This window comes from Antrostomus carolinensis, unplaced genomic scaffold (genome assembly GCF_000700745.2).
Source record: "Antrostomus carolinensis isolate BGI_N321 unplaced genomic scaffold, ASM70074v2 scaffold1050, whole genome shotgun sequence".
In the NCBI taxonomy this organism is placed as follows: Eukaryota; Metazoa; Chordata; class Aves; order Caprimulgiformes; family Caprimulgidae; genus Antrostomus; species Antrostomus carolinensis.
In genome coordinates, this window is record NW_010287495.1 from 12,516 (window position 1) to 36,041 (window position 23,526).

The 23,526-nt window shown below is 40.0% G+C and overlaps 1 protein-coding gene across 1 annotated transcript in view; it reads left to right on the plus strand.

Annotated features, from left to right (window-relative positions):
- The window catches only part of STX7 (syntaxin 7), a 26,072-nt gene extending 7,926 nt beyond the window's left edge, over positions 1 to 18,146 (plus strand). Inside the window, exons 2-9 of the mRNA XM_010162944.1 lie at positions 6,072 to 6,141; positions 8,284 to 8,374; positions 10,040 to 10,177; positions 10,909 to 10,961; positions 11,714 to 11,804; positions 13,110 to 13,182; positions 14,149 to 14,231; positions 17,464 to 18,146. Coding sequence (XP_010161246.1) covers positions 6,072 to 6,141; positions 8,284 to 8,374; positions 10,040 to 10,177; positions 10,909 to 10,961; positions 11,714 to 11,804; positions 13,110 to 13,182; positions 14,149 to 14,231; positions 17,464 to 17,556 — 692 coding nt within the window. The 3' untranslated portion in view covers positions 17,557 to 18,146. The remainder of the gene's footprint in view (positions 1 to 6,071; positions 6,142 to 8,283; positions 8,375 to 10,039; positions 10,178 to 10,908; positions 10,962 to 11,713; positions 11,805 to 13,109; positions 13,183 to 14,148; positions 14,232 to 17,463) is intronic.
- Positions 18,147 to 23,526: the final 5,380 nt, after the last annotated feature.

The following is a 23,526-nucleotide window of genomic DNA, read 5'->3' on the forward strand; positions in this document are numbered from 1 at the left end:
GGTGGCAGTGTTTGTAAAGCCTTTGATGAAGCATTTCTGAATGGTGACTGTGCTGGTGCTGAACACACTGCTTATTTGCCATATGAAGCCATAGCTGAGCCCGAGTCTCACGTGGAGCAGACTTTGCATTTGGTGCACACAAAGGAGTGCTTTGCTGATTCTGTTTATTCTGTTGGGCTCAGGAACTAGCAAAATGACTTAAAATCAATGGCTTTAAATACCCATTTTTAGTCTTAGTCCTGTGAACCTTAGGCAGTGACTAAAACCTTATCTGTCCCCTGTTAAGTAAAAGACACTGGCATTGGGGGGACCCTCACCATTACAGTTAATATTTGGGAGCAGCTGTAGCTGCTGGTTGGAAGAGTGTTCTGCTCCTTCTTCCTGTGACAGGTCCCAAGCCTTGCTGTTCTGTCGGGCAGGTTTCATTGTACTCGCCCTGCCTGCTAGTCTGGTTCCTGTCCTCTGCAGCACAATGTTTGTTGCTCCTGTTGCTGCTGGTGTTTTTTTCCAGGCACACCCAATGGGTGCCACATTTCCCGTGGAAGCACTAGACCATGGCTTTATGGAACTAGGCAATGTGCTGGGTCTGGCTTGGACTGTAGCGCTGAAGGAAACTGCTGCTGCGTGGCTATAATGCAGTCTTGTGTGATCCAAGTAAGAAGTGAGGTTCCAGACTGCAAAAGGGTAATAAGCAGCACTCATTAAACATATTTTTTTTCCCTCAATTTAATGCTTCTGTGTTGTGGCCTTCTTTTTAGGACTGTCTGGGTTATGTGTTTGTTCACCTCGCTCTCCAGCTGTAAAGCTGCAACAAGTTTGGTCGTGGCCACTCAAGGGTTTAAAGTTCAGTTTTCCAAATGTTAAATAGAATGGAGGTTGAGATGGGAAGACAGCTGATTGTAGGTAACCTGGCAAAGCTTCTCTCCTGTAGCTGGAGTTACTGGTAAGTGTTCCAATGTAAGACCATCCTCAGTTTCCCTTGTCTCATGCTAGGGATGAATGTGGTGCTTGGACACTTCTCAGCCCTGCCAGAGAAGGTGGGTGACCTACAGTCCACTCTGCATTTCCCGTCTCTTTACCTTTCAGACATTAGGATTTTACTCGAGGGTTTGGGGTTTTTTTTACCTTTTCTTCTGCAACAATACTATGGTGTTACAGCTTGTGCAGTCATTACTAATTCTAAGTTGCAGATGGCTTTGTTTGCTCCAAGAAGTTGTTTATGTTTTGGTCTTCATTGTATTAATTTATTTATTTGTATCTTTATTTTAAGTTTGAAACTTCCTGTGTGATCTTAAACATGTTCATTTGCAAGGAGCAGAAACAGCAGTTACATCAGCTTGGATTTACTTGTGGTAATGAAACAGCTTTGCAGAGGCAGCTGAAAAATAAGGGAAGATGAGGAGAAAGGAGATGAAATTTTCTTCTTTCCCAGCCAGCTAAAAGCCAGCTGTTAAGCAAGGATAGTGTGTGTGATCCAATATGTGAAATACATTTTTTCTATGGAAAAAATAATATGTATTGCAGATCTGACAAGAAGATGTTCCTCAAAAACTCCTACCTGTTAAAAAATGTAAATATTTCCACTGTAAATCTCACTACTCCTGTAATTCATGTAGAGAAAATGAGGCCTTTTATATGAGACACTATTACTATTTTTCTCTGTGCACTTTTTTGTGTTCTCTTTAACTAGAGGGGGGAGCTTCCACTGACTGGAAATGGAACCACTGTTTGGCTTAGTAAAAGTAAACATGAGCTGACTTTTAAATAATTTTCTCTGTAGGAATTCAGATTAGGTCTTAATTGTTTCTCTGGCTCATCATTAACTGTGTCTGACCTGTTTCTGAGCATGTGACTGGTCTGAGCGTAGCTGAGTAGCTTTCATCAGCTCATAGTTACGTGTCATGAGATCTAGATCAGGAATGCTGCAAAGACAAGTGAAAAGTCTTCTTTCTGGTACGGTATTGCTTCTTTCTAATACAAGACTCATTTTCAAGTGGAAAAAGTGAAATTCTTTTCTTTTGCATGTGAGACAGCAGCTGCGTGGAGGAAATGCCCTTTGCTTGTGTGGTGTTGTGCACCCCGCTTCCTGCATCGCCCAGTTCTCAAGAGGGACTTGTGTTCTGCAATGGCTCACTGGCAGCTCACAGCTGGCAAAGTTCTGCTCCTGCAGGGTTGCAGCATGAGCCCTAAGAGCTGTTCATCTTCATTGTATGCAAACATCTACCTGTTCTTCAGTGTAGAAGTGGCTGCAGGAGTCAGTGCACCTCAGACGGAGGCTGTTGCCATATCCTGGTGACTTTGGTGAAGAACGCCTGCGTGCACATGACGTGTGCCCTTCTGCAGCTCCTGAGCAAAGTCCAGCAGCTAGCTGTACGTACCCAAGGAACCTGAGCTAAAGCGTCAGACTTTGCACTGAAATAGATTAAAATCATGCACAAGATCCAGTCAGGCTCTGTTACAGGATTGGTAATGTCCAGAAGGACAGGAGGGACCTCTGATAGTCGTATTACCCCTGTCTTTCAGAGCTTCTTGGGAAGCTGGAAGAATCAGAAAGTGGGGAAAGGAAAACCATAAAGGGTGTAACCTAGGAACCCATCAAAACTGCGCTCTGATCTTTGTTCCCTGCCTGTTACCAGTATGTTTATAGTGCAGAGCTAGGACTTTGTGAGTTGGGCCCAAGTGCTTGGCTCTCTGGCATGCTTGAGATTACTGTTGGATTGAGAGACACCAAAGCAGCTGTCAGGTGCCTTGATGTGCCAGACTGAACTTCCTGCACAGGGGTGAAAAGCTGGTTAAACGAGGGAGGAAGTACCATTATAAATACCACTGCCAGCAGTGAGGCCAGGAGCTTAGGGGCCTCTGTTTTATGAAAGGTAATCCCAGCAGTTTTGCTCTCCCTCTTCAGTGCTCAGACCCTCTCCACACTTGCTTCCCAAATGGGGCAGTGGAAGGAGCCAGCAGAGGTGTTCCTACAGTCTAACCTTCAGGAGGAGAGGCTAAGGCTGCCCTGCTTTTCCACTGAGGAAAGGAAGGGATATTGACTTTCATCTAAGATATTTCAAAGCCAGTTCTTGCATTGAATCAAATTCTGTAAGATGTCTGTGTGTACATGTGAGGGAACAAGATCTTACTTTACCTATGTGATTCAGGTTGTAATGTCTTAAAGTCTATTTTAAGTCTTGTTTTTATCAGTAAAGCTGGACGAGTTAATGAGTCTGGACAAATGGCTGTGGTTTAGGTGGTTTTATGATTATATGTATAATATTATATCAAATGTCCAAATGAGTTGTAGCTACAGCAAGAAATCTGATTAAAAAAACCCAAACCCAACTAGAAGAATTATAAGACTATAAAGAAATATATTTCTCAGCCTGCATATACTCCAACATGTTTATATTAATATGGGGGAGTACAAAGGATAGATTTCTTTAACTCAGGTGGGTACTGTAAATCAATATTTCAGGAAGGGCAGCTTCTCTGCTTCCTGTGTTGTACTGGTCCTATCAACTTACTTTTGCCTTTATTCTGAAGACAGCTTCAGGAGTGCTGCTGAAGACTGGCCAAAATTTACTTTTACTACTCCACCTTTTTTCTGTTTGCTTATTTGAATGAGCCATGTTTCACTTTTCAATGTGGTATACTTCATATGAACAAAAAATGGAAAAGAGAAATGCTGGTTTTTTTCTGAATAATATCCTTATTGTGAAAGGTTAAAGTGGAAAATGCTAAATTACAGGAAACCTAGAAAAACTGTTTTCAGTTCAGTCCTTAGTTTTTTTTCTTGAATTTATTTTATTTTTTCTCCTTGAGATTTGAAAGCCTGTTAGAACTTTGCTGTTTTGATGCATACTTACAGATTTCTTTGTAAAATGTGTTTTAATTTTGTACTGAATTCTTGAATCACAAGATCTGAACCTGGAATTGTATAGCTGAGCAGCTACACGGTGCTGGCATTTAATTTCCCCTCAATTTTCTATTTCTGTTCAGTTTTAGAAGTAGGATAAATATCTAATTAACTTGGAATGCAAGTATTTTAAGTAGAGGCTTCGTTTCAGAGAATTTTTTGACTGACAGACTTTATTTAAAACACAAACCTGTTTTCTTTGTTTGCAGTTAAAAAATGGATCTGTAGGTGGCGGTCAGACACACCGGTACTTTTTCTGTCTGCAAAACAGCTGTTAACAAAGTGCTTGCCATTTGGTTTGGATTTTTGTCTTTCTTCTCCCTGTAAATACACATCCAGAATAACTGAGCACCTTGGCTCTTGAATCAGAGGGGAGCATGTCTTTGAACAAACAAAACTTTAGGATAATTTGTATTCAGTTCAGTAGATATTAAACCTTCACACTGTTGAATTCAGAAGATAACACCAGACAGTGGCCTCTCTGTTTTAAAACAATGCATAATACCAAACATAAAAAGAAGGTTTAATTACCCAGAGTCGGTGTTTGTGGGTCTGTGTGGCCAGGAGTGCGTGGCCAGGCTGGGTCCAGCTGCTGAGGAGCGTCAGGTTGGGTCTCCTGGCCCCAGCAGGTGGGAGACCTCCACCCAGCAGGGAAGGGCTGGCGCTGGGCAGCAAGTGGTGGCTGTAGACAGCATTCAGATATCTTCACTTATGTTTTGCTGCTTTTCAGCTCAATTACAATACAAGCTGCATGAAACCCATCTTACAGTGCTGTTCCATTCAGTAATTCTTCTAGTAACCTATATCCAATCAATTCCCCCAAAGACTTGAAGTATTTGATTTTTACCTCATGCAAAACTTAGGTACTAACTTACAAATTGTTGGGTTTTTTTTTTTTAATATCTTCATTACCTGGGTGTGTACAGAAGGAATGGCTGTAGCAATTGTTGACATCTGGACGTTATGTAAAGCAGTGTAGAAAATTCAGTATTATCTAATTGACTGGAGACTTGTTGTGAAACAAAGATTAGAATTAATATTATTATGAAAAATATTATAAGGAATTGCTGGTTTATAACTGCAATTAATTAATAACTGCTTGACATAAGTCACTGGTAACTTTCTTCTTGTTCTATCTCACAGCACTCTTCCATGGTATATGGAAAAATATCTTAATTTTTATGGGGTTTTTTCATTACTTAGAGATGCTTTTTACTGCAATTTTAATTGTATATGGGGAAAAAAAAAAAGATAGCATGCTAGTAAAGGGAGGAAGGATCCCACGTACTATCGTACTGTCATATTTTCTACTGACTGTGTTGTACACCAGTTTGCCTGGAGAGGGCCACAGACATACAGGAAAGACAAGTCTGCTTCTAGCTGAGGTTGAGCAAAAAGAAGTTTTAGAAGATACAAGGGTGTTAAGCTGAGATAAAAGCACATCAGGGATATTCATTCTGCAGTGTATGTCCGTTTTTTTCCTTGCTTTCTCATGTAACAGTAAAATATATTAAGATAAAAATAGGGCTCAAATGATGCATCACTTCATGCAGTTCAAAACAAGTATATTTTTCAACTACACTTAAAAATCACTGGTGGTTTTAATCCCACATTTAAAAATGTAAGGATCTCAAAATTATAAAATAAACGTGGTCACTTGACCTATTTTTTTTTTTCTAATGTACTGTAAGCCCATGAATTCTTTGTTGCTGTTTCTTCATTAATGCATTAATGCAGTGGTTCTTAAATATTTGTGTACAATAATGTCATGGCAATCATTCATATGGCTTTCCAAAATGACGTGCATGAAATCTGATGAAACCAGAATAAGAATTATCCTGCTTATTTTAAAAATTAATATTAAAAAGCCCAATTTATACTTAATGAAACTATTATGTGATCTTTAAATTGCCTGTTTCTACCTCGACACTTGAATGCTTTCCCATCCTTTATAAGAAACCCTGAGCTTTGTCTTATTAGACTTGGCAAAAACCATTCACTAGTTGTTCCGAGATTTCTTAAGTGGAGTCTTTGTAGTAGGTTGAAAAAGTCTTGAGTATCAGTTTCTGTCAATTTTTATGGCTTTAGAAGTGTCAAGCAAAAATGCATAAAATTAAGTGGGAATTGTTTGTGCCCCATTAAAATTTCTCTTCCTCTTCACAAACAGCTGCCGAAATACAAAGAATACTACACCAGCTTGGAACACCACAAGACACACATGAGTTGAGGCAACAGCTGTGAGTACATGAAAACATTTAATTTCTTTGCATTGTAAACAATCTCCTCTTAGGTACCGAGGTGTTTTTTTGTTAGGCAGGCTGCTTGATCTCACTGAGAAAGGCAAGTATAGAGAAAGACTTAAAATTTAAATGTTGAGATGTGCTTTTAAAAATTAATCTTGGATAGTCTGTAAAATAGAGTCAGCTGGTTTGGCCATGTACATTGCCTACAGTATCAGTACATCTGTAAAAGCTGTGCTGTATGTCAGCAAAGGGAAAGTGGCAGGACCAGAAAGCAATATTACTGTTTCAAAAACAAATGCCCACACCCCTCCACTCCAGTCAACTCTTCAAATCGGTCTGTGTAAGTTTCACAAGGTAATGAATATAGTGAGGTTTTTTGTGAGATATGGTACTGGGGAAAAGAGGGGAATGTTGTCTTAGTGCTGAAAGCTACAATAAGGGGTGACATTATAGAATAAACATGTACCAGAAATACTAAAATAGCAGAAGTGAAGCAAGGCTCCGAGGCAGATGCTGTGATGTTCAGTCCCTTGAAGATGGACTTTCATTCATATGCCACTAGCAGAGACAGTCAGCTGCTCTCCACTTCTCTGCACAGTCTAATGAACCAATATGATTTTTTCCACTGAACTCCTTTCCCACATTAATCTCGGCGTCATAAATGCAGGTGAGCGCCGCGTTGCACTAACCCTGTGGGTGAGAAGGTTGGCAGTCTTCAGGCTGGTTAATGCCGCACTGTGGCCATTGAATACTAGCAGGAGATGTGTGTTGGACCAAAGGCATCAAATTCATTTTGTGTGAACAGCCAAATTGCTTCGTAATAGCCCAAATTCAGGGCCCATAGGATTAGCCAGATACCATCCACAGTGGATGTCCTACTGGTGACTATGAATAGGTGAAGATCAACATACACAGTTTATGCAATAACCAGACAGGATCTAGGCATAAATTCACAACTAAACAGGATAGAAACTGTTGTGAAGGACACATTCCAGTCCCTGTATGGAGGTTATATACATGGTAAGCTTCCTTGAGTTTTCATAGACATATAGAATGGTATGGATTGGAAGGGACCTTAAAGATCATCTAGTTCCAACCCCCCTGCCATCAGCAGGGACACCTTCCAATAGACCAAGTTGCTCAAAGCCTCATCCAGCCTGGCCTTAAACACTTCCAGGAAGAGGGCATCTACAACTTCCTTGGGCAACCTAGGAAGGGCAACCTCCTTCATCTGTCCCTTTTTCACTTGTCAAAATATTTAGCCCTTCCTTTCATGTTGGTATGTATCTGAAGAGTTATTTGATTATTTTAAATATCCCTGTAAAAACACATACAGAATAACAGTCAACATTAAGTTGATTGTTTGCTAATCGCTTTCCAGATGAAACTTTTAGAAGAAACTGGGGAAGAGGAGGCAAAAGCAAGTAAAGAATTTTAAGTTGTTCCAGGAAAAAAGTATGAAGATTAGGAAAAATGTAGTAAAGGAGTGAGTGATAATATCAGAAGCAAAGAGACAAAAAAAAAGCAATACTGTTGAAGACAAGGCGCTTTTTTTTGAGCACAATTACAGCTATTAGTAAATAATGATTTTTTCAGCTAAGTTCACAGCTGTTGTTTCATGGGAGAATATAGATCTCTCTGGATAAGCTTCCTAGTAACTAGCAGGAACTGACCTTTCATGAACTGCGATATCATAATTATATACAAGCCACAGTATGTTCTTCCACACAGAAAAAACTTGGTCTTTTCTACAGTTATTCTGAACTTGTAAATGACCAGGTGTTTCCAACTACTGATAGCCTCAAAATGGCTGTAAAAACCATGTTTAGAATATTAATAATAACTAGAAACCAACTGCTGCACATTAGGAAAATAGAAGAAACACCCCACCCCCTCTTTCCCCCTCCCTCCAAAAAAAGGGGAGGGTGAGTTATGATGCTGTCACTGAGGAACAAACCTTTTTCAGCATCGCTCCCACCTGGAATCCATACTGTCACACCTTTACAGTGAAGAACAGAATAAAAATGTCTTTCTGCACTTTAGAGAAACATTCAGTACTGCTGCTTTTCTGAGAGTCAGTGAAATTCAAACAAAGTAACCCAATGGTCTCTAATGAAACTTTGCATTTGGTTTTAGGCAACAGAAGCAGCAATACACCAACCAGCTTGCCAAAGAAACTGACAAATACATTAAAGAGTTTGGATCTTTGCCTGCAACAAGTGAACAGGTATAAAACCAAAGCGCGTGGCTTGTTTGACTATCATGTTAGCTCATGTAGAGTATCTGAGTGACTTGAGTTCTGCATGCCTGTGTTTGTGATCCTCACCAGGCTTTCAAAGCACTGTTTAGTTAGTTAACACATTTGCACAACAGGGACACTTACAACATGAGAATATTTTGTTGCAGTCCAGACTTGTTCCAAAGTTGTTTTTATGTATGGGGAATGAGGTAGTTTGACTGAAATGGTAGGAATCAAGGCAGTGCACTGTGTCTGTGATTTCAGGTAGCTGGGTACTTTGTAATCCATTGTAGTGATGCTGACTCTGGCTGCTTCCAGGGGCAAGGAATTGTGTGCCAAAACTGCTTGCAGGGCAGGTGGCCAGACCTGTTCACCCACTGTCCCAATGATTTGTTTATGCACAGTAGGTTTGTTCTATATCACCAAGACCAACATATATGCTATGTCTTGTCCACACGCTTTTCCTTTCTTAAGAGGAGTGAACAGCAGTTGTTACTAAAACAACTTGTGCAGCCTTTAAACTGCTTCTTTCCTAGGTCTGTGTAAAATCTCAACAGGAGGTAACATGTGAAGTGGCTGTTGTCATTAGCACACTCCTGTCTGCCACCCTGTGGTTTCTTATCCTAGCAAAATTTGTCACTTAAATAAGGCAAGAGCAACAGGATCCCAGAAAAATATGGATTCAGGTTATTGTAATTCAAACAACTTGCCTGGTCTGTAGCTGGTTACCAAGGAGCCTTTAGGAAAATGAATTGTTCTGAAACACTGAATTCAAATGGCAGGCCATGATCCATGTGTGCTCATCCTGTCAAGCTGTGAACTTCTAATAGAGATGTTAAAACTTTATCTTGGTCTATAACCTCTAGTTCAGGCAAAGTATGTTTGGGGTTTGTTTTTTTTTTTATGGTTTCTCTGTTCTTTATCTTGGAGCTGAGAAGTTGTCAGTGAGATACTTCACTGTTTAATTTTACTCCTGTTATCATGAGCATCTTCATCAAAGCTACCTCACAATGAAATGCATAAGTAACAGATTGATGAATGGCAAATTATGGCCTCTCAGGGATTTGGAAGGAAGGGTTGATGTAATGTATACATTTAGGGAAGTATGGTGCAGGCTTTCCTGAGTGCCCAGTATTCCTCTTCTCTCCCCTACCAGTTCTTAAGCATTTTAAGAGGGGATGTCAACCCACTTCTAGATGCAGCTCAATATGTATTTCCAGCATTTATGCAAAATACATGTGAAGTGCCCTGTTCTTTCTTTTCTGCACCCTTCCCCCCATTCCATCACCTTTGCATATTTTAGCATCCACAGTATAAAATTAGTTCACACTTAAACAGTAGGTTTTAGAATCAACAGATAATAAAGAAAGTAGAAGCTTTCTTGTCCCTGCCCATTTCTCATTTACAAATGTTAAATGAAACTAAATATATTGGTTTGCTCTTTAAATGTCTTAAATTGTCCAGTTATGTGATCCCAGAGGGAAGGAAGGTTTGTCCATGCAGTTGCAAATGGTTTTGTAGACAGCTTTCCCTTACACCTATTTAGAAAAAAAAAAAAAAAAGAGTATATCCCTTAGCATTGAGCAGCCTGGGAGTGGCAGAGCCTTGAAAAGCCTGAGCTCATTTGACTTGGTAAAACTTTTTCTCCTATAGCGTCAAAGAAAAATACAGAAAGACCGTCTTGTGGGGGAGTTCACCACAGCACTAACAAATTTCCAAAGACTCCAAAGGCAAGCTGCTGAGAAAGAAAAAGACTTTGTAGCCAGAGTAAGAGCCAGCTCAAGAGTATCTGTAAGTATTGGAAAATGTGCCATTATACTCTGTTTACAATTGTGTTGGTGGTGTTCAATGTCAAAATTTCCTCCATAATGCTGCTTACAAAAGCTCATATCTAACTGCAAATATTGCAGAACATGTGCTTTATAATTAAAAGTACATTATTATAAGTTTTCTTTGCTCCTTTTTATGCATAGCTGAATTATGCAGAAAGTTTTAAAGGCTGAATTAAGTTGTAACGCCCCCCAGCCTCAAACTGTTTCTTTTTTCCCTTACTTTTGTCACACAAAGGCATGAACTGCCCCTGGGTTCATGCCGTAATCTTGCAAAAGCAATTTTCAGTAGACTTTTAAATGCTTTTGCTGGGCCCTTAGATATCAGCAGATTTTTCCTACAGAGAAGAATCACATGCCAGATTTCTATGCAGTAGTAAAGTAGAGAAGTGCTGAGAAGCTTGAGATGTTGGGCTTTTACTTGTTAGCATATCAATTTTGTCCTTCACTCTGTGCCAAATACACGTTGCTGTACTTGTAAGTTTCAGCAGGCAGTTACTGAGCTGAATGTTTTTGCTTGTATTTCAGCTTCATGCATGTATAAAGCAAAACCAGGATGAGAATATGTTAACTCATGTTTCAGTTTGAAGTTGACTTGCTATAAAACTTGTAATATTGACTTATAGAAATGCTGACAGTGCTCCTTTCAGGGCCATAATGTTTTATTTATATTTTTAAACGCTGATCATGTAGGGTGGTGCTCCTGAAGACACCTACAAAGAAGGAACGCTTGTCTCTTGGGACAGGTAGGCTGAATTTGTTAATAAGTCTTAACCTAGTTCAGAATAATAAATAGCTGTCAGGGAAGCCAGCTGCCTATATATATATATATATATATATGTAATTTTTTTTTTTCCCTGATCAATTGCCTTCTTCTGGAGGGAGTTGGGATACGTTGTTCAGTTTGACTTTCTTCCATACCGCAAGTGTTTAGTGGGATACGTGGGAAGAAAAAGGAGCAGTTCACATCATCTCCCCCTTCTTTCCCCGTGCTTTGGCTTTAGTCATTTCCTTAAGCTGCCCTAAGTCTGTATTTGGGCTTTCTGAGATCCAGGCTTAGGTTAAGTAGAGTCCAACCTGTGCATAGAGTAAAACTGTTCTGTGATAAGGATCCAGTGTTTACTGGGATCTCCCATTACTTTTATACTCTCCAAGAGCTGCTTCTCAATCTCAGGTTCTGTTTTGTTGGCTATCTTGCTTTTGCCTCAGATGGATATAAACTCTGCAGTTTATAATTCAGAAGAAACTTTACCATTCATACTTGGAATTTCCAATCAGCTAGCTCCATGGTATGTGCAACGTTGCTACAGCAGCAACTTCCTATGCCAAAGGTGTGACTGTTAGACCTTCCCTGTTAGCTAGACAGGCAAGGGTAAAAACTTGCATTTTGTTAATTGATAATGTAAAGTGTGTGCTATGTATTTAACTGTCATTTTATTCTTCTGAGTTATTTCTCATTGTGCCTGTTAATTCTGGGTGGGGTTTTTTTGTTTGATAGTCAACCACAAGCACAAGTGCAAGATGAAGAAATTACAGAAGATGACCTCCGTCTTATTGAGGAGAGGGAATCTTCCATTAGGCAGCTTGAAGTAAGTGCAAGTGGTTTTACAGTAGAATATGCTTTTAATGCTTCCAAAGAGAAAACATTTTATAGTGGCATGAGCATTAATTGCAGACATTAATCTTGAAGGGTTAGGGTTTGTTTGTGGGTGTGATTTTTTTCCTTTAAGACTACAAATATTACCGTTAGATGTGAAATGTGCATTAGAAATCTATTGTATGAAAGCCATGTTTTGATACTGTGTCTAACTTCAGTGGTTTAGTTATGAAATAAGCGAGTACTGGTGTGATTGCAAGAGAAAATACATATAATTTTTTTCCAACATAGTGGCCATATTATATCACTTTTTTTAACAGTGACTATAAATTAAGCAAAATTATACCTTTCCTCACAGGTATTCCCAATGTATTGTTCAACGTCTATCTTCATTTTGTGTCTTTTTTGAACACTTCTGGAAATAGAGATACTCTGTTTCATTCAAACTTTTGTAATTAAGGACTTGTCAAAAAGTTAAAAATACTTAAAAACAAGATGTAAACTACACAAAAAAAATTGTCACATGTGATGAAATGCTGACATCAAAAGACTTCTGTGAAGACAAAATGAATTTTTCCAGCCAGTCTGGAGTCCACATCTGTAATATCAACAAAGGTGCTGGAACTGGAGTTTGCCAGGAAGTCTTGCTGATGCTTATGGCAAAATCCCTTCTATGTACAAATTTCAGTCATCTCTCCCTTGGCACCCATACATTAACATACGCTGAATTGATCCCGTCATTAGTTAAGAAGAGATGATATGCTCAGTGGTAACATGGCATCGATCACTTCCTCATAACCAGGTGGTAATAGGATAATGTAATATATATTCAATAGCCTGGCCACATTATAGAGGTAATCTCTGTAAAATGTGCTTGCTTGTGAAACTTGTATGTGTTTAATTTAATAGGTTTACTAAAACTAATGCAAATTAGTTTATGCACATGCTTTTATTAATTTGGCTTAAACAGGTAGCTTTTAAGCAAAGTGGGCATGAGCCTTTCCCTTCAGTTTAACTAATACAAGTATGTGTGTAGACAAGCCCTCAGCAATGAGAGATCCTGTTTGTGATGTGAAGTGTACTTTGTGCACATACTCATCTTCCATTAGTTCTATTATAAGCTTGATCTCGTAGTACCAAAAAAGCCTTCCAAATAAACATATTAAGGTTTTTTTATCCTGTAGTGTAAAGAGACATGGATGCATACGTGGGAGGAGAAGGAGCAATATTTGTGTCTAAATGTGCAGGGATGCTACCATATGTTATGTCAATTAATGTGATGATTGTTTCCTTACAGGCAGATATTATGGACATCAATGAAATTTTTAAAGATCTAGGGATGATGATTCATGAACAAGGTGATGTGATAGGTAAGTCCAATTCAAATATTTTCTGAAAATTTCTTACTCTCTCTGGAGATCAGCAGTGTAGAACTTCCTGTTACTGGAAGAATTCCTCTAATGACAGTATCAACGCTAAAGAAAATCAGATGCAACCTAATAACGGGTAGACTGGGAATATATTTAGAAAGTGTGTTTAAAATGTAGTTTAAAACATTATATAGTTTTAAATGTGTATAAAATGTCTTTAAAAGTAATTTTTGAACTGTTTATACATAAAATTGGAGTTTGTGTGAGTCACTGTATTGACTAGTGATATAAGTGTGCAGATTTAGCAAAGGTTCCCGCAGTGCCCTCCATGTGAACAGATTTATTCTTTTAATGAAATGTGATTAGAAAATACATTTTTGAGTCTACTGCTAAGGCATGCTGTTGTCTATGCATACATTTGCAGGGCTTTTTCTGTTTTTCTGTTACATTAGCCTGCAATCTGTTCATATTTTTCCAGGAAAAAAAAAATCTGTATCAGTGTGATTACTTACCAAACAAGAGGCATGCCTCTTGGGGTGTTTTGTGTGTGTTTCCTCTGATTTCATAGGCCCTAGGACACTTTTAGTCTGAGCAGAGAGTAGTCAGTAGCAAGTTGGAGGACAAGTAAAAAACAAAACATACAAAAAAACCAAACCAAACAAAAAGCCCCCAAAATCTACTGAAAGTTTCTACCTTGATTGGTATAAAAGGTTCCTGCTTCTAGAGCAGAGGAGCTGTTACTGACATGAATTCAGCTACTCATTGCCTGGGTGGTTCAGAAATAAACTCATACATAAGTATAGAATGGATCAAACTTCCATAATGCAAGGTATAGAACTCTGGGTATTGATGAAGACACCAGCAGTTGAAGGGTAGCTATGACATATGCTCTCAAGTGTATTTCAGCATTCCAAAACTTTGGGTTATGATTAACCAAAATTTGAAATGTTTTATTTTAAAATAAAGACAGCATAGAAGCCAATGTGGAAAATGCAGATGTACACGTGCAGCAAGCAAACCAGCAGCTGTCAAGAGCAGCAAACTACCAGGTAATGTCAATGCCAACTGCCAGTTGTGTGTAGCTGTCCTTTCTCAGTAGTCTTGACTTCTACTTCCTTATGCGGTTCAGAATTTGCTTATCAATTTCCTCAAGGCTTAGAGAATTAATTAAAGGTTTATGTTAGACTATGATAGTATTTCTAGGTCACTGTAAAACAAAAGTCAGTGACCTCTGAATGCTTTGGGTGTCCTGTAAAATTAGCCAGGCTGTTTCAGAGCACCTGGAGTTACACCTTTATTTAAAAAACAAACAAACAAACTCACTCTTCCTTTTACAGCTCAAGAAGTAAAAAATTCCTGTGTATGGAGAGCAAGCTGCTAAAGATCACTGGAGGAGTAGGGAAGATAAGCAGGGAAGTCTTAAGACGCTGCCAGTTAGCACCAATTTTTGCTGTTTAAAATCTTCTCAAAGCTGTATATATCCAGCTTCTGTTAATTGCTGCCCTAATGCTAAAAACATATTTAAAATTCTCAAACTTTTCTGAAGAGCCTTTTAAATACCTTTAAATGCCACTTCTTTATAACATTTTTGTAACTTACTAGAAGTAATCTTATTAGTAATAAATCTTCCCTCTTAAGTCAAAGTCAGTCCCTAGACTTTTTTTTTTTTTTTAATCCTCTTATGTGTGTTAGTAGTAGCCAGGACAGTAAATCAATGACAAAATGTCTGAAGGATTGTCTGCTGATTTCAGAAGTGGGAGAGGGAAAGGGAGGTATGCGTCCTTGAGCTGTATTCTAGGTGGCACTAACTGGCACACTAAGTGTGGTTAATGGGTCCTATCTTGATACTGACAAAGTTCAGGGAAAAAAAATAGTAGCAGCCAAAATTTTCTGTAGAAGGTGTTAGTTTACTGGCTGAAATTAAAAATTAAAAACTTAATGCTTTATCTTGAGGTGGAAAGGATGAATATCTTCTGATCTCAAAGGAAGGTTATCAGGACTTCTGACAAGCTTCTGTTCAGTGGCTCTGAGACCAAACACTTGGCAGAGTTGTCCTGTGTTTGAAAGGATTGAGTAGTTTGCTTTGTATTTGAGCTTTCCTTTGCTTGAAAATTCATCCTTGTTCCAAGATACTGAAAAATCATTTCCACTTTCAGCAGACTTATTTTAATTTCAGCAGCTATTATATCTGTATGCCCTGACCCCCTCAAGGAAGTGTTAGAGGCCCAGGCGAGCTGGCGGGGACAAGGCTGCACGTGGTTGGTACCTTCACAGCTCCTGTTTGTGGTTCAATGAGGTACGCACCACTCATCTGCCATGTGGGGTGCCTTCACACAGCAGAGCTGTTTGGGTAAAGCCAGGCTCCTCTCCTTTCTTTCTCCCTTTACCACTGCTGCTTCAGCGCTTGTAGAAATGGTCATCAAGTGTATGAGGAATTAAATTCTCCATGTCTTTAGTCTACTAGCTTGCTTAAGTAGTGTTACAGGGAAAATATTTTTACTTCAGTGCAATGCTGGCAAGAAGTGGTTGCTGGGATGAAAAAGGAAGAAGCTGGGAGTATAAAGAGAGTATCTGGCCACAACACAGATTAAATTACAAGGAAGATACTTCAGCAAATGGATTGAGTTCTAGCAAGTAAAATGATGAAATGAAGAAATCTTAATCTGACAATGGGAGCAGAGAAGTGACACTGCGATACTGTTGTGAGACCCCACCTGGAGCACTGCATCCAGTTCTGGGGCCCCCAAAGTAAGAAGGACATGGACCTACTGGAGCAAGTCCAGAGGAGGACCACGAGGATGATCCAAGGGCTGGAGCACCTCTACTATGAGGACAGGCTGGGAGAGTTGGGGCTGTTCAGCCTCGAGAAGAGAAGGCTCCGGGGAGATCTTATAGCGGCCTTCCAGTACCTGAAGGGGCCTACAAGAAAGCTGGGGAGGGACTTGTTACAAGGGGAGATAGTGACAGAACGAGGGGTAATGGCTTTAAACTGAAGAGGGGAGGTTTAGATTAGATATTAGGAAGAAATTCTTGACTGTAAGGGTGGTGAGACACTGGAACAGGTTGCCCAGAGAAGTTGTGGTTGCCCCCTCCCTGGAAGTGTTCAGCCAGGCTGAATGAGGCTTTGAGCAGCCTGGTCTAGTGGAAGGTGTCCCTGCTGATGGCAGGGGGGTTGGAATCAGATGATCTTTAAGGTCCCTTCCAACCCAGACCATTCTATGATTCTAAAAGTAGGAGAAGAGAATAGTTAAGACAAGAAACTTGGTAGTGTGAGTGGTACTGTGGTACTGGGCAGAGAACTGTCAGCTCCAATGAAGAACTGACATAGATGTAGTTCTGCAGGGGGAAAAAAAAACAAACACGCCCAGGCAGAAAAACCTTTGCCAAATAGAGCAAAGTCTGGTTTTGCTTCTGGAGCTGTGGCCTAGAATCCTGAGATTTGAGTGTTATTGTCCCTTGGCTATCAGGAAAAACCTGTGAAACCCACTGGTGATTTCCTTTCCTGGTGTGAAGGAAATGTTCAGATTCCATATCCTGCAGATAAAGCATGACAGACTGCTGCTAGTTTTGCATGCTCTAGTGTCTCAAGTTACAGACCTGTATGGGAGATATGAAAGTTCTGGACATGCTTATAACTTACACTTTTTTGTACCGACATCTGTATAACTGGATCTCTAGTCAGGTGTCTCTCTTTTTTTTCCTTTTTTTCCCCCCTCCCCTTTTTTTTTTTTTTTTTTTTTTAAGAGAAGGTTGTACCTAAGAAACTTGACAAAAACAACTTTAAAATAACTCTGTGAATAGATGCAAAGTCAATCTTCCAGAAGTCTAAAATTGCAGTCCTTTGTCCCCTTCTGTATTTACATTAATAGTCTTTAATTTTATTTTTTTTTCTGGCAGACCATTTCTACTTCCCGTACTGTGCAGACTGATTGTCCATTTTCCTCTGTACACAGTCACCTGCTCTCTCACATTTTCTTTCCCCCGGTGTTTTAATTACATCCATTCATTACATTACTGCATTCTCTTTAATTAGTTTATTATGTATGCCAGAAAATACCACTGAAATTATTCTATTAATACTATAGCCCTAGAATTAAGCCATGGGTAACTTGGCTTTTTGTTTTTGCTGTTTTTTTGTTTTTGTGAATAACTTCATATGATTTGTTAGTAAGGACACAATTTAGTTAGATTGCACAAGCAATAGGACCATAAAAGCATTTGAGTAGTCATCTGATGTGGTGGTGCAGTTTTCAATCAACTTGTTTTTTTCTCTATTGGCAGCAAAGGTCCCGAAAGAAGATGTGCATCCTCATTATTGTACTTGCTGTTGGAGTATTGCTTCTTGGAATCATCATATGGTTAGCTGCAAGATAAGTCTCTGGAGAAAGTGTTGTAATTGGTATTTAAATTATGAAAGGAAATTCCTAATCATGGTTTGCTCATTTTGAAGCTGAGTAAAATAATGGTTCTGTACTTCATCACACTTACTTTTTTATAAGACTCTTTGTTTTAACCTGAGAAGTATCGTTCTCAGCACTACTGACAGTGTAACTGCCTGCCCTCTTGGATGTGGGTGCTGTCTTACTAGAAAAGAACAGTCAAGGTCATAACCTGTTCCGTTAACTTAAACATAAAAACCTCTTGAGGTTTAGGAGGCTAATCAAAATCCTGATAATTTCTTTTGACAGGGGAGGTAATTATGTTTTCAGATATTGCTAAATTTTGCTACCAAAACAAACTCCCGAGTTGTTGCTTGAGGCAATGAATTCACATCTCAGAATTTATTTTTAAGTTGGAAATGTCTGTCTCTTACCACTCACCTGCCCATTTGATATGGGTGGTTCAAAAATAAAATGCAGGTTGCTGAAGTTGGTGTGATCTCTCTTTCATAGCTGAAGCCTTTGAATTAAGCTTTCAGTTTGCCTGAAATCTTTTTAGATGCTTCATATATCTCTGTATCTGGCGCTGAGTGTGGTTATGCCTGGAAGCCTCCTGCAAAGGTAGGTAGGGTGGATGATGTAATTGTGTAGATTTTTTTGATTCAGTTCTTGCACTAAGAAATAGTGTGTTTTATGTGCACACGTCCAGTATCTTTGCACCTGAAGTGTGCATCAAGGAGCTTGGCTGGATGAAAATAAGCTCTAGTCTGTGAATTCTTAGATTTACTGGGAGAAATTCCCAACTTCCTAACTGCACGTGAATATCAGTGTTCTGAAACTGCTGTGATTCGGTTTCCATGGACAGATACAAAGTTGTATGTGAGGTCTTTCATACAGCTGAAGAAAAGAAGATTATAAGCTCAATTCCAAGTTCAACAGTGGTATTTGAAATTAAGTTGAAATCGGCTGAACTGATTCAAACTGTTTAAGGTGTTTGCTTATAGCCTTTAAAATGACCTTTTTCCCTTTGTGCCATTTTGTACTAATATATTAAAAATGTAACAGCACTTTTTTGCCAATTAATCGATTTGCCTTTTTAATTGATCTTGATGAACTAATATGAAAAGTGTACAGATGAAAAAGTCACTTAATCTGTATTTTATAAAGTTATTGTACACTAGATTGGTAGAGAATGCACTGTTTACATGGTGAGCTATGAAATATAATTTGGGAACAATCTAACTGTAAGCATAAATGAACTTCAGAATTGTAACTGTGTAACCTAAATAAAGGTCTTTTAAAGAGTATTGTTTTTAGTAGTTCCTTCTCTTTTTTCTTTTTTTTCTTTTTTTTTTTTTTTTTAGAATCTGTCTTTACAGGCACAGCTGTTGTCTTTGCTGCTATGTAAATGATTCAAACTTCCTTCAAAAACTCGAGAGAATTTCAGCTCTGCTGGCTAATCAGCCCAGAGGGACCTCTGTTCCTGTGCTGCATCTCACATGGTTTATGAAAATGCTCCTGGATCTTGCATTCCCACCTGTGTGAGCCCAGCCTCGGGAGGAAAGGCTGCTTTGCGCTGTGTGGCTGCTGACAGTGGGTGCTGAGGGTAGTTACTCTGTCTCCTTCGGCATAGCATGAAACTTTGGGAGGGATGTGAATCCATGGTGTGGGAAGTAGGCTTGTGCTGCTGTATTTGGATTCCCAAAACCAAGTCCTGTGAAACTGCATAATTATGTTCTACATGACGTGGAAAAGACATCTGAGATTGGAAGGGGAATTTAATTTTGATGTAAGCTGCAGTCTGTTGAGATCCCAGCTACTGCTGGAGATATGGAGATTTGAGATATGGAAATTGGAGAGATATGTATTTGATGTTTGGACTGTTTGGTAGATGAGGAATTGGCTGGATGGTCACATCCAGAGGGTAGTGATCGATGGCTCAATGTCCAGATCAAGACTGGTGACTGGTCCCTCAAGGGTCCATACTGGGACCAGTACTGTTTAGTATCTTCATCAATGACACAGTGGGATCAAGTGCACCCTGAGCAAGTTTGCAGATTATACCAAGCTGGGTGGTGTGGTTGACATGCCCGAGGGATGAGATGCCATCCAGAGGGACCTGGACAAGCTTGAGAAGTGGGCCCATGTGAACCTCATGAGGTTCAAAAACGCCAAGTACAAGGTCCTGCACCTGGGTTGGGGCAACCCCTGGTATCAATACAGGCTGAGGGATGAAGGCTTTGAGAGCAGCCCTGTGGAGAAGGGCTTGGGGGTACTGGTGGATGAAAAGCTGGATGTGAGCCGGCAATGTGCGCTTGCAGCCCAGCAGGCCAACCATATCCTGGGCTGCATCAAGAGAAGCGTGGCCAGCAGGTCGAGGGAGGGGATTCTGCCCCCCTGCTCCTCTCTGATGAGACCCCACCTGGAGTACTGCGTCCAGTTCTGGAGTCCTCAGCACAGGAAAGACTGTGGATCTGTTGGAGCAGGTCCAGAGGAGGACCACAAGAAAAATTATCAGAGCGATGGGACACCTCTTCTATGAGGACAGGCTGAGAGAGTTGGGGCTGTTCAACCTGGAAAAGAGAAGGCTCCAGGGAGACCTTATTGTGGCTTTTCAATACTTGAAGGGGGCCTATAAGAAAGATGGGGGCAGACTTTTTAACAGGGCTTGTAGTGATATGGCAAAGGGTAAAGGATTTAAACTAAAACCATGGATTTAGACTAGATATAAGGATGACATTTTTTATGTCGAGGGTGGTGAGACACTGGCACAGGTTGCCAGAGAGGTGGGAGAAGCCCCATCCCTGGAAACATTCAAGGTCAGGCTGGACGGGGCTCTGAGCAACCTGATCTAGTTGAAGATGTCCCTGCCCACTGAAGGGGGTGTGGCCTAGGGGGACTTTAAAGTTCCCTTCCAACCCAAACATTCTATGATCCTGTGTTCCTGGGGCTGCCTTTGTGCTGGGAGAGAGACAGGGCCTCCATTACCCTTACTTGTTAAATAACCCTCAGATATGCTTTGGGCCCCTACCAGCCACGGTAAGGCTGGCACTCGCAATCCTAATGCTTTTTTTTGTTTGTTTCCAGACTACGCTGGTCTAAACCACAAGAGCAGACAGCATTTTGGCTGAGTGGCTTTCTCACCAGTGAACTGTCCAAATCTGAATTTGGAAGTTTCCTGACCTTAATAGTTACCAAACTCTTTACACTATTGCAAACAGGTACAAAGGAATGGCCTTATCCTACTTGCCCAGGAGATCCTTTTCTCTGTTACAATGCCTCATACCTGCTTCTGTCAGTGACTGACTGATTCCACTGACATGCTTGGGAGGAAAAGCAGCACTTCAGCAGCAGATCTTCATTTCTGACTCCTGGCAGATCAGAAATCCTGTCTATGCTTAATACTTGTCACATTTTGTATGCATTGCAATTTGTCTGTTTGTTTTGCTTCTAGAAGGGTTCTCTACTAAAAGACCTATAAAGTTGAAGACTATTGCTCGTCTTGGGATGAAACCGTATATGTACTGATTGCCTATTTATCTTATAAAGGGATCAATACCTTCATTACTGAGTTTATCCAGCAATGACTGTAAGGCAGAATAGCCAGTATATAAAGCTTCATCCATCAGGAGCTGGTGAAAATCAGGCTGGGGCAAGAATTTTGAGTGACTTGGAAATTCTGCAAGTTGCAGAGCATCGCATTTCCCAAACCCGTGCTGCAACCTGCTACCTCTGTTCTTGTTCTTCTGCATCTGATTTATCTGCACATCTTTATTTCCCACTTGCAGTTGGCTTTTTCTTTTTAGGCAGTCATGCGTCTTATCTGTTCAACTGCTCTCCAGTGGTAGTGGTTCAGGCACTGTCAGAGGGAAGAGCACTGCTGAGAGCCACGCTGTGTGCATTGCTTGCTTTCTCATTCTTCATCTCCTACTCATAAAAACTACTTATGTGGTGGGGGTCCCTCCCCCACTTACTCTCAGACAAATGATTTCTTCCTTTCTTGGATGCTAGTGGAGGAGAGAGACTGAAGCCATTTACCTCTGGAAGAGATGAAGGGCCAGCTGTCAGAAGTCACAGGGATGTCTCTGCCTTGGCAACCAGATGGGAACTGGCTGGTCCCAGCAGGCTGGGCTGCTGCTGCCACCTGGGCTGTGAGACAGGGGGTGGTGGGGAAGTCAGCACCAGAGTGTTTACCCACAAGCTCCTGTGCCTGTTGGAGAGACCAGCCTGCAAGGCCCTAATTGCTCATTAAGAATCTTGGTGCTATTAATTTTTAAACTTGATTAGGCAGAAACAAAGTGTTGGGCTTTGTTGTATTTAGATTGTCCATGTTGGGGGGCATAAATACTCCTTTTTAAGCTGCTTGTAATGGAGCTCCTCTCCTGTCCTTTCCCTCCCCTGCATATATCCACACTTAACTGTATAAAATGCAATTTCCAAGTATTTAAAGAAAGCTTTGATATCTATTAAGAACCCAGTAAAACATCTGGATGTAACATGTATGAGTCAATGTTTATAGAACAAAGATTTTGTCTGTTCCAAATTATCCATCAATTTCTGTCAGATTAGCAGGGCCAAAAAATGCAATCAAAGCACCCTTCATTTCACTGAAGGAACCTGGTAAGAATAGTTCCTTTGTAGTTATCTTAACCACACACCAGGGGTGCTTTTCTGTTCTTTCTTGCTTTTTCAAAGAGCTGAAAATCACAGGGGCAGACAGCTTTTTAAAGGCTTTTTTATTTTTTTTTTCTGCACCTATCCCTTTGGAAATTGTTCTTGATAATCAGCAGGGTGTACAATATCCCCAAACTAACTTCATACCTAAGAGCCGCCTTAAGTCACCCACACACACCCTGTGTTCTTATAGTTGGCAAATATGTTTGATGTCAGAGGTATGGGCTAGATTTTGGGCATCAAAAGTAGTTTGAAACAATAAAAAAAAAAAAAAATAAACATTTTGGGAAGTAAGGAGTCAAAAGGTGGGGAGGGAAATAATGACACAATCTGTTAGAGTTTGAAAGATCAAAGACCCTTGTAGTTGATCATTGGTTTGGGTTGTTTCAAGGACTGTTTGTGTTGCTGAGTATAATGTTTAGAAAAGATGACTTGCTTTGCTTTTGTATAGTTCTGGTTGAACTGATTTAGGAGCAGAAGGTAAGTGAGAGAGGAAAAAGCAGAGATCTGATGAAAATAAACATTTGATGACTTTCTGTTTCTTATGATACCTATGGTGCAAAGTGGTGCTTAAGTGCATAGCATGCAGCTTTTCTTTTCAGTTTGCAATTAAGTCCAGATCTCTCACCCAAAGCTGTTGTGGAGTGAGGAATAATTATTGTCTGATGAGGTGCCCACCTGCAGAGCCATTCTAAATGCTACTGCAGCATAGAATTTTATGAATAAATATCTGAAAGCAACCAGCTTTCAGACATCTTTGTCCTTGTACGTGTCTCCGATGGTGCCCCTGAAGCTGCAGAAGTTTCTGTAACTTAAGAATGCGGATAACAAGGAATTAATTTAGTTCTTTGCATGTCCTGAACATATTCAATGATAAAGGAAGCCAAGTGTTTGCACAACAGTAAGGAACTCTACAAACCCAGAAGTAACCAGAAAAAGTAACAAAATGTTCATTTTCTAAAGGCATGCTGTATTCCCTCGAGTAGAACATCATGAGAGCACCAAACAATGTCGTAATTTGCTATTTATACAACTGATCCTCTGCTTTTCCCGTTGGCTATTTTGAATGTCTAGGCTTGAACACAGCTGCAGTGGTTCTTTTTGCTCCTGTTCCAAATATCAGAAAGGTGCTCGGGGTAAGGGAATGCATCACACTTGTTGATAGTTGCAAGAATATTCTGGAGAATAAATACTCACTGTGTCTGCTTGTTAATAGTCATACCTCAGTCCACAACACAGCAGTTTTCTGCTACTGCTGATAAAATAGGTTTTTCTGATTTAAGGAAAAAAA